The sequence below is a fragment of the Rhea americana genome, unplaced genomic scaffold (genome assembly GCF_003343005.1).
Source record: "Rhea americana isolate MKP2758 unplaced genomic scaffold, rheAme1 scaffold_382, whole genome shotgun sequence".
In the NCBI taxonomy this organism is placed as follows: domain Eukaryota; kingdom Metazoa; phylum Chordata; class Aves; order Rheiformes; family Rheidae; genus Rhea; species Rhea americana.
Window position 1 is genome coordinate 422,210 of NW_028186515.1, and position 14,246 is coordinate 436,455.

Sequence of the window (14,246 nt, forward strand, 5' to 3'; positions counted from 1 at the left end):
CGGACGGCCCCGATACGCCCTTGGCGCCGCGGCGGCCGAGCCGGGCCCGGCGCGTCCCCGTTTCCCGTTTAGCCCCTCCGGGAGGGCGGTGCGGGCCGTCCGAGTAGCGGCTGAAGCCGCCCCGCTGCCCTGTGCCCACATCAGGGAAAGCGTCTGATGGCAGAGCAAGACCGGCAGCCGCTACCCTTTAGGCTTCAGCCTCGAGCGCTGGCTGAGGCGTGCACGGAGCCTGGATCGCGGTCGCCTTGTGGCACTGGCTGGGCGGAACAGGTTGCTCCCCAAAACCCCGTTGCCTCCCTAGCTACAGCGAGGGTCTCCGTGCCCCTCGTGCCACGCACAGTTCATGGGGTTTCCTGGGCGGCCTGGACCAGCGCTCCCACCCGGAGGAGGGGCCCCCAGTGCTCCTCTGGGCCGCAGCACTGGTGCCAAGCTCCTCGTTCCATGGAGCGGTGGGGGAATCTCCCCGCGTGAGCATTGGTCATTCTGCATGTTGCCCTGCTGTGTCTTGATTGCATCAGCATCTTCTCCCACTGCTCTGTTTTTCCCAGAGAGGATGGATGCAAAAATGTGTTGAACGCATGGGTGCCACCAGGTCGTGGAGCAGCAGTGGGGTGGCGAGCTGYGGTCCAGAGCAGCCTGCTCACGGATGTGGTGCATGAGTTGGGTCATTGCTCTGTAAACAGGATGTGACTGCAGATATGCTTGATGGGCTGGTGGAGTGGATGCTGTCTTAAATGGAAATGCTTCTAGGATTTCTGAAGTTGGAGGGGAAAGTGACAAGTAGCTGCAGTCCCTGACCAAGGTGAATTCTTAAAGCCTCTGCTTTCCTCTCCTGCAGCTCCAGAGGAGATATTCCTGGGTAGATTGTGTTGGATATTTCAAGGCTTGTTATGCTGCTCTGTATCTCAGGAGAGATTATTGCTCCTGGAGTTAATGTTTACAACATTCATGCCCTCTCACCAACCACCCACACATATTCTGTCTCTCTGCCCAAGATCTTTGCGTGTGGCCCAGAATGAGTTGACATTTTTAAAAAACAAACATTTGTTTGGCCTAGTGTGAAGCACACAAAGTATGATAGCAAGGATTGCATGTTTCTGGGACTTCTAACTAGTCCTGGGGTGGATTTTGCAGGATCCTGGTTTTGGATCAGTTTGCCAGTGCTGGCATCTCCAGAGTCTTCCGGGATGACCTGTGTGTGTGCAGCCAGCTCAGTGAAGTTAACAGCACGTGTGATGGGATCTGATCTCACAAGGCAGGTTAAAGCTGGTATTGCAGCTTGAGACAAGAAACAGCAGTATCTGGAAAACCCCTAATGCAGAAGTGTACAGCCATGAGATGGGACTGATGTGTTTGGGATTTTCCAGAGGGGTGACTTAGAAGAAAAGTTGACAAAGCTTGTTAGACAGCTTTACTGTGAATAAAAGACATCGGCTTGGCCCCTCGTGCTGCTTCTGAATAGGTGCTGGATGTGGCCATCAGTGGTAACGCATATGTAATCTCCTCCAACAGCGTTTCTGCTCCAGACCTAGTGACGCGGGAGGCCTGTGTGGCAGCCTGAAATGCCCTTGGTGTTCTGTATTAATTACTTTCTCGTTCTCCAGCCCCACATGCCCAGACAGCTGAAGGGATGATCAAAGTGTTACAACCTCCCTTATTGCGTCCAGTTCCCAGGGGCTGGGGGAGAGAAGCAGCACATAGCTGAGATAGATTAGTGTGGTCAGAGCTTTTGTTTGTTTTGCCCTCCGTCCGGGATTAGTCTAGTGGGTGGAGTGCACTTGCTTGGACGTTGTTCTGCTGATGTGTGCAGTTTGAAGGGATCTGTTTGTGGGAGATACAGGGCTGCAGCTCCCTGTCCTGGTTGGATGCCTGCTCTGCTCCCCTCAGTCTGCGTAGGTGGGACTGAGACAGTTAACAGTGGCTGAAACACCACCTTCTCCTTTCCTCTAGGAGTCTTATCCAGCTGTTCCCCCAATATGGTCTGTGGAGTCAGATGATCCAAACCTGGCAGCTATCCTGGAGAGGCTGGTGGAAGTCAAGAAAGGAAATACGCTGGTGAGGGGGCACTGTATGGGGAAAGGGGAGGGGTGAATAGAGGCTGTTTCTTGAAAGCAAAATTCCTGCTGCGTTTAGTGAACTGCCCGAGGTGGGAGGGTGCTTCTGCTGTCGTAAAGGGGCTTGGAAATTTGGAATGAGCAACTCTGACTKGAGTTTACACATGCTCTTACTTGGTGCTGGACACGATTTTCCCTTGTGCGCTCACTGGTGCGGGAAGTGGTGCTGTGCAGAAAGGAATGTCTTTTAGGCCTTCACTGAGAGCCTTACTTGTTTGTGGAGGAGAGTGATTACAGTTCTGAGGACAGCTGAAGCTTAGCTTCGTATGTGGGATCTCTGTGTTCCTGTGACACTTACCTACTCTCTGGACAGCTTTTGCAGCACCTGAAGCGAATAATCTCAGACCTGTGCAAACTCTACAACCTTCCCCAACATCCAGATGTTGAAATGCTGGACCAGCCTCTGCCGGCAGAACAGGTGAGTAACRTTGGATGAGATTTCCCAAGTTTGCAAAATGAATTCTCAGGTTTTTGCTTTGAAGGCTGAAGCTTCCTAACCGTGTCACCGCACAAGATGGCACATACAGCATATGAACTAGCAGTGTTCTCGCCCTGGTGTGCTATATGTGCCATCTTGTGTGGTGATGTGYCCCTTTTGCTGCATCTAGTGTTGTGCTGAACCTTGGCCAGTATTGCTGGGTTTTCTTCCCATTGAACTTGAGCAATGAGGCATTTATTTTGTCTCCTTGGTAAWGACAGCCAGGTCTGTTGTACCCAGCACTGTTGTCTGTGGCCAGCTTGGTGGTCTGTTTTTTGTCTCTCTGGACCTGCGCACGCTAGTTTCTCAGATGTTGCTTCTTTGACTTATCCTGACTACATCTCTGACCTTATTGCTRCATTAGTTCTCCTAGTGTAGTTGCCTGTAAAGGGTTTTGGTTTCACCCTGCTTTTAGCTTGATTCTGCCTGTAAATCCCTGTTTAACCTTTCCTCAGAAGCACRTTGGAAGGCAGCAGAGAAATCTAGGGCCCCTCTGCAGTCAGTGGGACACAGGACTGCCCAGTCCTTGGAACTGCTACTGGTCTGTCTAACAGCAGTTTGCAACAAAAGAAAGATGTTACTAGGCACATGCTGCAAGAACYTGATTGCTCAGCTGACATATGCTCCAGGAGCTCTGCCACAGGAAGCTAATGATGCAATCTGTCTCTATCCTTTTGTCCTCTTAGAGCACACAGGAAGAAGTGTCCTCTGAAGAGGAAGATGAAGAGATGCCAGAGGTAAGAGCCTCTTCACTGTATGAGGAAGTACATTGGACAGCTGAGCACAGGGACTCATAGTCTGTTGCTATGAAATGTCTCATTAAAGGTGCTAAGACACAGATCCTATTCAGAAGTAGCTTTTGAAGTCTAAATTTTTGAAGACCCCATTTGGGTCAAAAGCTTGATTGTTTTCATCATTTTTCCTACTGGGGCCGCAGGTGGCAATTGGCCTTGGACACAGGTCGGAGTGATACAATAGCAAAATGCACAGGACTAGCAGTAAGAAGCATTGACATAGCCTTTGAAGATGTATAAAATGAGCTAAGAGTGGACCTCCTCAGCTAGTTTCTCTCTCAGTTTGTGCTGCTGTTCTCTAGAGTCTGAATTTTACTTGTGAGCGATTTGATTTCCTGGGTGTGCAGAGCTGAGTTGCCATTGCTGGCAGGGAAATCACACCGTGAAAATTTGACTCCTGCAGAGAGGATTAGGCAGGATTGCTCAGTGTGCAAGCAAGATAATTGGCAGGAAAGGTAGAGGCAGCCATACTTCACTGTAGGCTGAGAATATCATGCTGTAAAACCCACAGGCTTTGGTTGTTTGGTTTGTGGTTTAGCGATCTCTAGAAGTGGGTGGAATAATCTTGAATCTCCATGGTGATATTTTGCGATGCACTTCTCCTTGGGCGTGTGAGGCATATGCACCTAGTTAGAAGCACCACAGAACTTGGGGCAGGTCACTTAGCAGCGCACACACAGCAGTTGGGTTTTCAACAAAGTTAATAGCTTGTTAAATCAAGGCCAGTCTTTGCAAGGATCCTCAAAGAAAATGTGGAAGCTTGAACTGATACCACAGATAACCCTGTGTATCTACAAACTTGCTGTTTCATGGCAAATCTGTGATGTGCAAGTCCTCACGTTCCTGTGGGCTGGAAAACAGATCCTTGGGAACAGAGTGGCTACTAGTGATAAGCTGCATATGAGAGAGCAGTATTCCCTCTCATGCCTTCTCCTCGTGTCTTGCATTGTTGTACAGCTGACAGAATAGTTTAAAGCAAAGGTTTCTTGTTGTGCAGCTGGATTTGTTGTGCAGTGTCTGAAGAGCAGAACAGCCAAACTCTGCCCTAGTAAGGAGATGCATTATGCAGGTCAATCCACTCGAGGGATTTTCTAGCAGGATCTATTTTCCTGTGCGAAGGTCTAAAAATGTCAAAGCACTTCCCAAAATGCTCATCCAGAATAGCAACGACAAGCCTGGAGAGGTTAAAGTAAACACTTGCTCGGAGGATTTAATACTAGCGTTGAAGCTGTGCGTATCTGTAGCTGTTTGCAGGGAGTTTCCACGTAGCTCAGCCCTGTATGTTGACATGCAGCCTTCCACAGTGACAGTGGGCACTGTGCTGCAGAAAAGATGTCTGCAGTGGCCACTGTATTGCAGTAACTGTTATTTTTGCTGGTTATTAACATCAGTTGTCTTGCATGTGCCAGCCTGATGGATGCTATTGTGGAAGGGATGAGGAGCTGAGCCTCTGACCATGTTAGGGAGAACTTAAGCAGCTTGCTGTGTGGATGGAGAGCTGAAGTGATCTAAGAAGAGCCTGCAGACACACAGTGAAATGTGACATCTCTTTCAGGGAAAATGTCCTGAGCGACTGAATTTTGTGTATGAAAGAATCTCTTCTTTCTGTGCTGGTGACCTGTGTTCTTGTTGAGTATTTGTTCAAAAGGGGGGAATAATACAGCTCAACAATACTGCATCAAGTATCTGTGCGTTGTTGCAGCCCTCCAAAAAKGAAGCACAGGGCTGCTTAAGCCATGTGCAGTGTTGAGATGCCCTGCCCCACAGTTGCATGAGGCTCGTTAAGGAGTGTATGTAAGATTAATGGCTAGTCATAAATAGACGTGAGACTTGGCAGTGAAGAATCCAGTGAAGAAAGAGCTTATATGAGCCCAGTTTAAATCTGGAAAGGGAAATGTGCCTCTTTGCCTGCTGGGTTTGGCACAGGGGGGCTGCAGGGGTCCCATACCTGAAACTTGCTTATAGGACAGAATCTTTCTCGAGCATGCCCAGACAACCTCTCTGTGCTGAAGTCTTGTGTATTCTCTTCCATCCCAATGTTTTTGTCTAGAAGCAAGCCTTGGGATTTCTTTGGGAGGAAAGTTAGCACTAGGAGTGCTACTTGGTTGAGAGACAATTTGGTCCCTACGGGTGCTGAGAGCAGGGAGGATCTTATACCAGCAGATGGGTCTCACACTGAGAGCGGATGTCATACTAGTTCTCTTCCCCCCTTCCCAGGACACTGAGGACTTGGACCACTATGAAATGAAAGAGGAAGAGCCAGCAGATGGAAAAAAGACAGAGGATGAAGGCATTGGGAAGGAAAATCTCGCCATTTTAGAGAAAATAAAAAAGAACCAGAGGCAAGATTACTTAAATGTACGTGTCACCTGGAGGGCCGGAGGGTTGGGGAAGCAGAGGGACCCAAGGGAGTGATGGAGACACCTGCTAGCCCTATATCAAAGGGGCAGTCTCCAGCCAAAGGTACAGCGAAGGCCATCAGGGGCTGGTGTGGCTAATGCAGAGAAGGCAGTTAACTGCCCCTATGGCTCATGGAAGTAAGTGCTGGATTCRGGTGAGCCTTGTGCCCCTGAAATATTGGTGCTATGCAGGACAGTATTCCTGCACCAAGATCTTGATTTCTTCCCTGCTCTCAGGAGCTGGGTTTTGCCTTGGGCCTTGGAGATGCCTGGTGTGTTGTGCTTATACTCCTGCTCTGAGACTTTTAGGCGGCCTGTTAGTTCAGAGGACATGGAGGAATCTCTGCTGCAGCTGCGCTGCCTGGGGTAGCTTATTTGTTTGGAACAAGGGGACTTGCTGGAGGGTGAAAGGGGAAAACAGAGAAATGGGGGACACAGTAAGGTCTGCTCTGGAGGCCAGGTATTCCGGGACAGGACTTCTAGCTCAGGCTTTAGCCTCACATAGCAATGGCCACAGCGTGGGCAGTGTAACAATGCAATTCCCCCTCCTCCCAAATTCCTCTTAGGGTGCAGTGTCTGGGTCTGTGCAGGCCACTGACCGGCTAATGAAGGAGCTCAGGGATATTTACCGATCACCAAGTTTCAAAGGCGGTAAGTACTTCAAGGAGCTTGTGGGAGGGGGCTGATGACCATGCTGTTTGTGCAGGGGTTTTCCTTGTCATGCYGGGTGGTACCTAATGGACCTCAGAGCTGAATTGTTCTGTTCTGCTTAGCTGTATCATGAGGGAGAAGATCTTAGGCCTTAAGTTGTTGTGGCTCATTCAAGAGTGAGCAAAACTGCCCTGCCTTCTCCATTCCCTGTCAGTACCGGATGGAAGCAAGGAGCATGCTGTGAGCGGGAGGATTTCTAAGASAGAAACTACTTTTCTGATGCATTTGTCTGTTGCACATGCCATTCTGCTGTATGTATTGGCCTTAGTTGGTAATGTTGCTCCTATTCCTTTTCTGAGCACTAGGATTCAAGGAGGAGCAGTCAAAATTGCTGCCATCAGGATGCATCAGACCTCCTTTTTTGGGCTGGGCCTATGCCAGTTTGTGCTACAAAGCTAGGAGAAATTGAAATCTGGATGATAGTGCAGACCCCTGTTTGGATTGCTGTTCAGACTCCCCTGYGCTAACGTACCTCTTCTCTGCTTTGCAGGATACTATGCAGTTGAACTAGTGAATGACAGCCTGTACGATTGGAACGTCAAACTCTTGAAGTAGGTGGCACAGCTTTGGAACATGCAACTGTTGTGGATCTTGGTGGTGGGACCAAAACATCCCTGTGAGCAAGGGGGGAAGTGAYCAGGGCAGGGGAGCATCTGGCAGAGCTTAGCTTAGCTTTTCTAAGTCTCATGGAGAGCCTGCTTGCTGTCTCCACATCAGAAAGGAGATGATATTTCCAGAGAAAWTAGATAATCTTAGGGCTCTGCAAGTCTGTCTGCTGTTCCTAGAGACCTGGAAGAGGTGCATCAGACAAAACCCCGAGCTTTCACACCCTCCAGACACCAGTACTGTCTCTTCCTTGGGCCAGACAGTCTTTATTTTTAAGCTGGCAGCATGCAAAGGGTGTGATGGTCTTCTCTGCAAACCAGGAGCTGACAGCGCATGCTGTCACTGCCCTCTGGGTGTGAACCTGAGGGCCCACGTGCCAGCCAGGTTGTGCAGGTACAGTAGCTCTGGGGCTCATTGGCAGTGTGTGGCTGACTTCATGTGCACAACCTTGTCTCTGACCCTCTGGGGTTTTCCTTTGACAGGGTTGACGAGGATAGCGCTTTGCACAATGATCTCCAGATCCTCAAAGAGAAAGAAGGAACAGATTTCATCCTCCTAAACTTCTCCTTTAAAGTAAGGTTTTCTGTACCTCCCCCTCTTCGAGACTTGCCTGCTTCAGTGAGTCAGAAGACATTTCTTAATTGTTTTGCTTCCCTTATCTTCTTCCAGGATAACTTTCCTTTTGACCCACCGTTTGTAAGGGTCGTGTCCCCTGTGCTCTCAGGGGGGTAAGTAACTGCTTGCCTGTCTCTGCTCGTCAGGGTCTCTTGCACTGCCTCTTGGTGCAGTTTCAGTATGGCGTATTATATCTGCTATAAAGGAGTGACAGTTCCTGAGGTTTGTCTRTTGAGGAGTGCTGCATAGTCCTGTAGTCCTGATAATATGGGTCTGCAATAGCCTGTGAAGTGACTGGCCTATCCCAGTGGAGACAGTGACCCATCTTCCTTGCAATAGTACCTGTTCTGATTGCTGCAGGCAGTGGTGCTTGTGGGAAGGGAATAGGGGTCCAAAGCGTAACCCTGTCGTAGAGATGTGATTGTAGAAGTATTGAAAAATGAAAGTTGCAGAAATCCATGCAGTTGGGCTCTCTCAAGCAGTATAGGCAGGAGTTGTGTGTGGGGGGGAGGGTTGTTTGTTTATTTTACTGAGACCTGCTCTGGGACTGTGAGGAGATTGCTTATCTGTGGAGCAGAAGATGGGTGAGTCCGTGTCCCTCTAACATAACTTTGCCTGTTCCCTTCCCCAAGGTATGTTCTGGGTGGCGGTGCCATCTGCATGGAGCTGCTTACAAAGCAGGTGGGTATTGGGAGCTGCCCTGTGAAGACGAGGGCTCCAAAGCTGCCGGTGTGGTCTGGATAGCAGCTGCTGTCTGCTGTGTTTCGTATTCCTGCTGTTCCTGCTGTTCGGGGCCTGCYGGCGGCGGTACCCTGCCCCCGCTGCTGCTTGCGTCTCCTCCCCGCAGTGTAACCCGGCATGGCTCTGTGATGCCTGTGCAGTGCTTGGAACAGCCCTTTCTTTGCTGTTGACAAACGCAGCCCGGGGTAGCGGTTCGCTCTGGCCTCACTGTGTTGACCTCTGTCCTGCAGGGCTGGAGCAGTGCGTACTCCATCGAGTCCGTGATAATGCAGATCAGCGCCACCCTGGTGAAAGGGAAAGCGAGAGTGCAATTTGGAGCCAATAAGGTAGGACCTGGTCTGGGGCAGCTGAGGCAGGGTCTGATCCCTCGGGGCAAGCACAAGCTGCTTTGTGGATCTAAGACAAGGCAAAGCTCTTGGGTGTTTGGGGTTGTGAGAGCCTGACACAAAGATTGTTTCTGAAGTCATGACTGTGCTGTAGTCTAAGGAATTTTTCTTGAGAAGGGCAGGCATCTGGGAACTGCATTTTTGTACCATGTAAGCAAGCTTAGGAAGCAGTTAGTAGAATGGATATGGATGGAGAAACCTACCAGCTCTTTGGCAGCGTACTTTGTGTAGGGAAGGTGTGTGAAGTGTCTTGCTTGTTATGTCAGGTTCTAGCTGGACTGACTGTCAACCTGGCTTCCCTTGCAGAATCAGTACAGCCTGACAAGAGCACAGCAGTCCTACAAGTCCCTGGTTCAGATCCATGAGAAAAATGGTAAGGCCTGGGGAGAGGGGATGACTGTATGATGGTGACCTTTCTTCCTGCTAGTCTGGGACTCCTCTAGAAGAAGCATCCAGACAAGCTACTTGAGTTTTTTCTGCCCTATCTGGAGCAAGATCACACAGAAAATGTTGTTACAGAATCCCTCTGCAGCACCCTGGCCCTGGTGATTGGTGCTCGGGTCCCTCTGGTATAACTGGRGATACTATGTCAGTATTCAGACAATATCAAGAAGTAATGTGGAGAGAGAGGCCCAGTAATCTGGGAGGCCCTCTTGGAGAGGTGGAGACTTTGTACCAGGCCCCTTGGAAGTGGAACACAGCATGTTTGTGCTGCCAGTTTYTGCAGCTTTTCTAGCTGTGTGTTTTTAGGTGCAGCACTTGCATACATGTGCAGCTTTGTCTCTCATGGATSTCCGTTCTTGTTTCAGGCTGGTACACACCGCCCAAGGAAGATGGCTAGCACTGATACTTGGATACTGCAGGACCAATTTGATTATCTTCTGAATGCTGTACTTGGATCTTAAGATGCCTCTTTGGCTTTCTCCCAGGATGTAATAGCTCTGCCTGTTGCAGGACAATAATGGCTGTTATAAACTCTAAAGAAACTGTTTAAGCAGTTGGACTGACCTAAAACACTTGCTGGACCCTTGCTAGCAGGCATTCTTATTAAAACAAACTTTTGAGCCTCTTGTATCGCTGGAAACTTTTGACTCTACTCCAGTCTAGAGCATCCTCCTTACCTATGCTATGGATTTAATTTATTTTCTTATTTCATGTACACTGCTTTTTTTTGTTACAGTGTATGATGGATGTGTATGGAAAATGTATCTTTGGAGAAAAATTACAGTTTGTTAATTTGAAGATGCTGGTCTGACTAATTTTTTCCAAGCTGCTGTCGGGTGGAATTCTACCCTCTGCTGGCAGCAGCATGGAGCAAACCAGTTTGCAGTGGCTTTGCCACGCTACATCTTCAACACTGCACCRGGCTGGTTCAGTTGCGAGGCAGTAAACGGAGTGGAGGGCCTGTGAAGGGGCTGTGTTGGTGGTGGGGGTAAAGGAATAGCCAAAGCCTGCTTGGTGTGAACACTTCTGCGATTTTCATGGACAAGCCAAGTGGGAAAGTCTGGTACAAACTTTCTTGGAAGAAAGAAACCCTTCTTTCCAAACAACAAAGGAGCAGGGCTTCCAGACTTTTCTCTTTATAAACTGCAGACTTTTACACCTTGGGAAGCAGAGATGGAAAGATCTGTAAGTTACCTGTGCCCTGCTGTGGATGAATGGTTTGTACGTGCATCTAAGGGCTGCCAGCTCTCACCACCAACTGTTCTCTTCAGTGTCCTGTGTTGCTAAGCAGTGAGATAGAGATGAGCAGAGGCTCGATTGTGATAAACCTGGAGCAAGCTGCAGCAGTTTTTGCCTGTCTCACCCTGCTAAATGCGTGGGGTGGGAAAGGCGGGTGAGCAAGCTGAATATGATAGAAGACAAGCCTGTATTTATGCCTCTGCACTGTGGTGCTGGTGAGTTGAGCATGGCAACTGGTTAATTACGATGCTAAGCAGTGTCCTGTAGCTCTTGACTCCATTTCATTRAAGTGGGATCTCCTTCGCTGGCACAACCCTGTGCACTCAGCTATGCGAGATCAGCCCTTGGCTCAGTACCTGCAGTGCCGTACTATAAACGACAGCTACTGAATGAAGGTGGGCACCAGGCTCGGGCCGGGAGCACTGCGTGTAAACCGCAGCTCCGTGCTGCGCAGAGGCTGGTCTTGCTCAGAAGGGCTTAGTGCCTGTGCTGCCTCTTACTGTCTTCTGGGAGCTTCCTGACCTGCAGTATCAGACTGCAGCAAGTGGCACCAGTTCTGTAGATTTTTATTTATTATTTCCTCATGAATCTTGTGCCATCTTTCTGAGCCTGCTGCTCCCGCTCTGCTCAGCGATACAGGGCTAAGCTGCAGCAGTTAATGGAAAGCCTTTGTACAGAGGGCTCCAGTCATGCCCTACTGCTCAGGTCCTGTTCCTTGCTTGCATCTCACCAACTCTGTATTTAGGTTGCTGGAAAGAGATTTTGGTTCCATAGCTGCTCTAACTTTTGGTGTAAAGTCCTAGGCTGTAGGGCATAGCTGACTCACTCAGTGTCAAATCCAGCTATCAGTATTAATTCATTGTATTTAAATAAAAGTTATTAGAAAATCAAAGGGACTCAGAAGAAGTCCATTATCTTATCCAGCAGCTGTTCTGCTCATTACGCTTTGCCCTGCTTCAAGCCTTGGAATAAAAACATGCTATATGCGAGGGGATTACTGATAGCTTTTCAGTGCTTGCTTCAGGGGAGGCTTCTGCCTCTAAGACCATTTCAGGGTCTTGCTGAAGGACTGGGGAAGTCAGGGCTGCTCCTGGGTTTGTCATACACATAAGGGAGCAGCTTTCCTGTGCCCCGGACCAGAGCGAGCCGGGGGCTGCCGTGCGGGGCTCCAGCTCCTGGCCCTGTGCCGGGCTGGTGGAGGCGGCGGTGTCCTCGCCCTCTCCTGGCTCCCTTCGCGCCCTCTGTCCAAAGCACCAGCTGTGCAGGGGTGTTAAGTCTGTTTGATGAGGGCTGGATGAACCACTGCCCAGCTTTGCGGCATTGCTGTCCCTCTAGGTCCAGGCTATTTGCTCACATGGGGGATGTCTGAGCTGAACCTTCCTTACTGCKCTGGCACTTAGGGTTTATTTTCCTTCTCAAATTGGTCTGGGTAGCTTACAGCAGCACTCACTCCCAGGTCCTAGCTACTTTYCCAACAGGTCTGACTGGATTCGGGGGCTTGGGGATGTCTTGTGTTAGGCAGGAGAATGGCACAACAGTACCAGAAGTATTATTTGAACGCAACTTTCCTTGCTTCTGCCGTTTTTCTATTCAGAAGACAGCCGAAGGACACCAGGGCTTCTCAGCAGACTGCATTCCCATTTAAATTCTGCCCCAGCCTCCCCTCCGAGTAGATCAGTAACTTCAGGGACGGGGCTGGCAGGGCTTTTTGGTTCTGAATAACGCACCCGGGCAAGATTAAACATTAACTGAGGGCTGCAGGTGCTAAGGCCTCCGGCGGGAGATGTTACCCCGAGAGCAGCRGCTCTGTAGACGAGTCTAAATGTTGAACCCGCTCGTGGGAGCGTTGCCACCCGACAGCAGCCCCAGCTGCACGGTGTCCCCTCCTGCTCCCCTTCCTTCGGCACACCGCGTTTCCCCGGCCAGAGACGTGCGCGCAGGCCAGCGCTTGTCTCACCCCGGCGCGGGAGTGCGTGTCCCCCCCGGGACCCCCTGCGCCCCACAGGCGGCTCGGGGACATTTCTGCTCCTCGGCTGGGCGGCGAACACGAGGCGGCGAGGCTGGAAGCACGGCAGGAACAGCACGAGCCGGAGTCTGGCACTCGTCCGCCTCACGCTGCTGCGTGTCCCGTCTGTTCTCGCGTACCGAGCGGGAGGATCCACCTCGCTCCAGAGACGGGTTCAGCGCTCGTCACCACCGCGCTAGCTTTGCAGTTGTCTTGTTTTGCCTTCTCGGGAAACGAGCCCTCGGCACCATCTGTTACCTCCGTCGGAAAAGTTCCTACCACCTTCCCCTTCAGGATCTGGCAGAAGATAGGGCTGCAGCAGAGACTTTCTAAAAAAGAAGCTGTTTGGCTTTGGTGCTGAGGAGCACRGGCTGCAGGCAGCTGGTCGCAGCATCCCCAAGGCGGTGCTGAGGGCCGGTGTCCTTGGGGCCACGTCCGCTCAGCCACGGATCTTGGCGATGAGGAGGCTCCCCAAGCCCTCCGCTCCCCCCGGCTTGCTCGGTTTTTCTGCTGTTGTGCCCTCCCCCGTGGGGGATTTAAATCTGGTGCGAGGCCAAGGCGAGAACAGGAACCAGTAGCTTTTCCCCTAGTCTAGTTCATAACCTTCCCAGTGGGGCCCCGGAGTTTTACTTGGCCCGGAGCAAGCGGAGCCGCCGTGAGCCGGGATCCCGCCACGCGCGCTGAGCACGAGCTGCTCCGAGGAACAGGCGCTTGAGGCTGGCAGCTCTGCCCAGCCGCAGCACGCGCCRGCAGCGGGCCTAGAGCCGCTGGGGCTGGCGCGGGGCAGCTGCAGATTAAGTGGTTCTTCCTGCTTTAATTTAGCCTTGACCCACCAGCAGTTTGCAGCTGCGGTCAGGCAGTTTCCAAGCAAGAGAGCCGCGAGGCCGGCCCGCCGCGCTCAGCCCGGCTCCCCCGGCCGTCGGGGGGCAAGTTGAGGAAGCCAAGAGCAGCCAGCGCCGTGGGAGCCGCTTCGGGCGCCAGCCTAGGTGCGGCGCCTCGCGACCACAAGTCGCATCCTGTGGAGCAGCGCCGAGGTGGAAATCACCGCCACTTCCTAAGCCACCGCTGCAACTGCGCCGTGGAGGGCCGGGGGCCACCAGCCGTGCCCCCCACACACACACACTAGTCGTGCCCCCTCCCCGGATGCTTCCAGCGCCTCCTCGGCCTGGAGCCCTGCTCCAGCTTCAGGACCCRTCCCGGCCCCAGCCCCACACTCGCCCCACCAAGAGGCAGCGGTTCCTGTGGGCCAGTCCCCGGAGCCTGATCATGTCCCGCCACGAGCCAGCCCAGGCCGGGGGGGCTGCTGAGCACCTTTAGCTGCAACCTCCTCTCCCCACCCCCACCCCGGTCGCYGTGGGGCAACTGGGTCAGGTACCGGTGTACCCGTCCCCAGCACCACACACACACACATGGCGCCAGCCGTACAGGAAACACAAATCTGCTCTCTGCAGATTCACAGAACTGGGTCTTGGCCACATGCCACGGCTGCAAGTGGGGTGGCAGAGGCGCCAGCAGCCCCTGCAAGCCGGGAGGGGGGCTCAAGTGGAAGACCTCCCCCTTCCCGTGGGCGCTGTGCCCTGTGGGGTGGCCTGGCATGCTGCAGCCGGGCAGGGGCCACAGGGACCCTCAAACTGAACCAGCCCGGCAGGCAGCAAGGCAGAGCCCCCCCCCGAACCCCCTCCCCACCCTGAGCCTCGACGGCAAGGCAGGAAAG

At 51.9% G+C, this 14,246-nt stretch overlaps 1 protein-coding gene across 4 annotated transcripts; it reads left to right on the plus strand.

Annotated features, from left to right (window-relative positions):
* The first annotated feature begins 79 nt into the window (after positions 1-79).
* UBE2Q1 (ubiquitin conjugating enzyme E2 Q1) lies at positions 80-10,086 on the plus strand. 4 transcript variants are annotated; one of them, XM_085313343.1, is made up of 13 exons: positions 80-802; positions 1,135-2,055; positions 2,428-2,532; positions 3,279-3,329; positions 5,604-5,744; positions 6,352-6,436; positions 6,987-7,047; positions 7,585-7,675; positions 7,772-7,830; positions 8,350-8,398; positions 8,689-8,784; positions 9,151-9,217; positions 9,654-10,086. In XM_085313343.1, the coding sequence occupies exons 3-13, from the start codon at positions 2,503-2,505 to the stop codon at positions 9,683-9,685; spliced, it is 762 nt and encodes a 253-aa protein (XP_085169469.1). In that variant the 5' UTR covers positions 80-802; positions 1,135-2,055; positions 2,428-2,502; the 3' UTR covers positions 9,686-10,086. The 4 variants fall into 4 exon arrangements, with proteins under 4 accessions (XP_085169469.1, XP_085169471.1, XP_085169470.1 ...); XM_085313345.1 differs by having other exon boundaries at positions 1,951-2,055; XM_085313344.1 differs by lacking the exon at positions 80-802 and having other exon boundaries at positions 815-1,255; positions 1,951-2,055.
* Positions 10,087-14,246: the final 4,160 nt, after the last annotated feature.

Bases quoted from the DNA above. Each gene is read 5' to 3' on its own strand.
- UBE2Q1 (XM_085313343.1), top strand. From the start codon at position 2,503: ATGCTGGACCAGCCTCTGCCGGCAGAACAG. The intron at 5,745-6,351 runs GTACGTGTCACC...AATTCCTCTTAG, and splicing joins AGAGGCAAGATTACTTAAAT to GGTGCAGTGTCTGGGTCTGT. The intron at 6,437-6,986 runs GTAAGTACTTCA...TCTGCTTTGCAG, and splicing joins ATCACCAAGTTTCAAAGGCG to GATACTATGCAGTTGAACTA.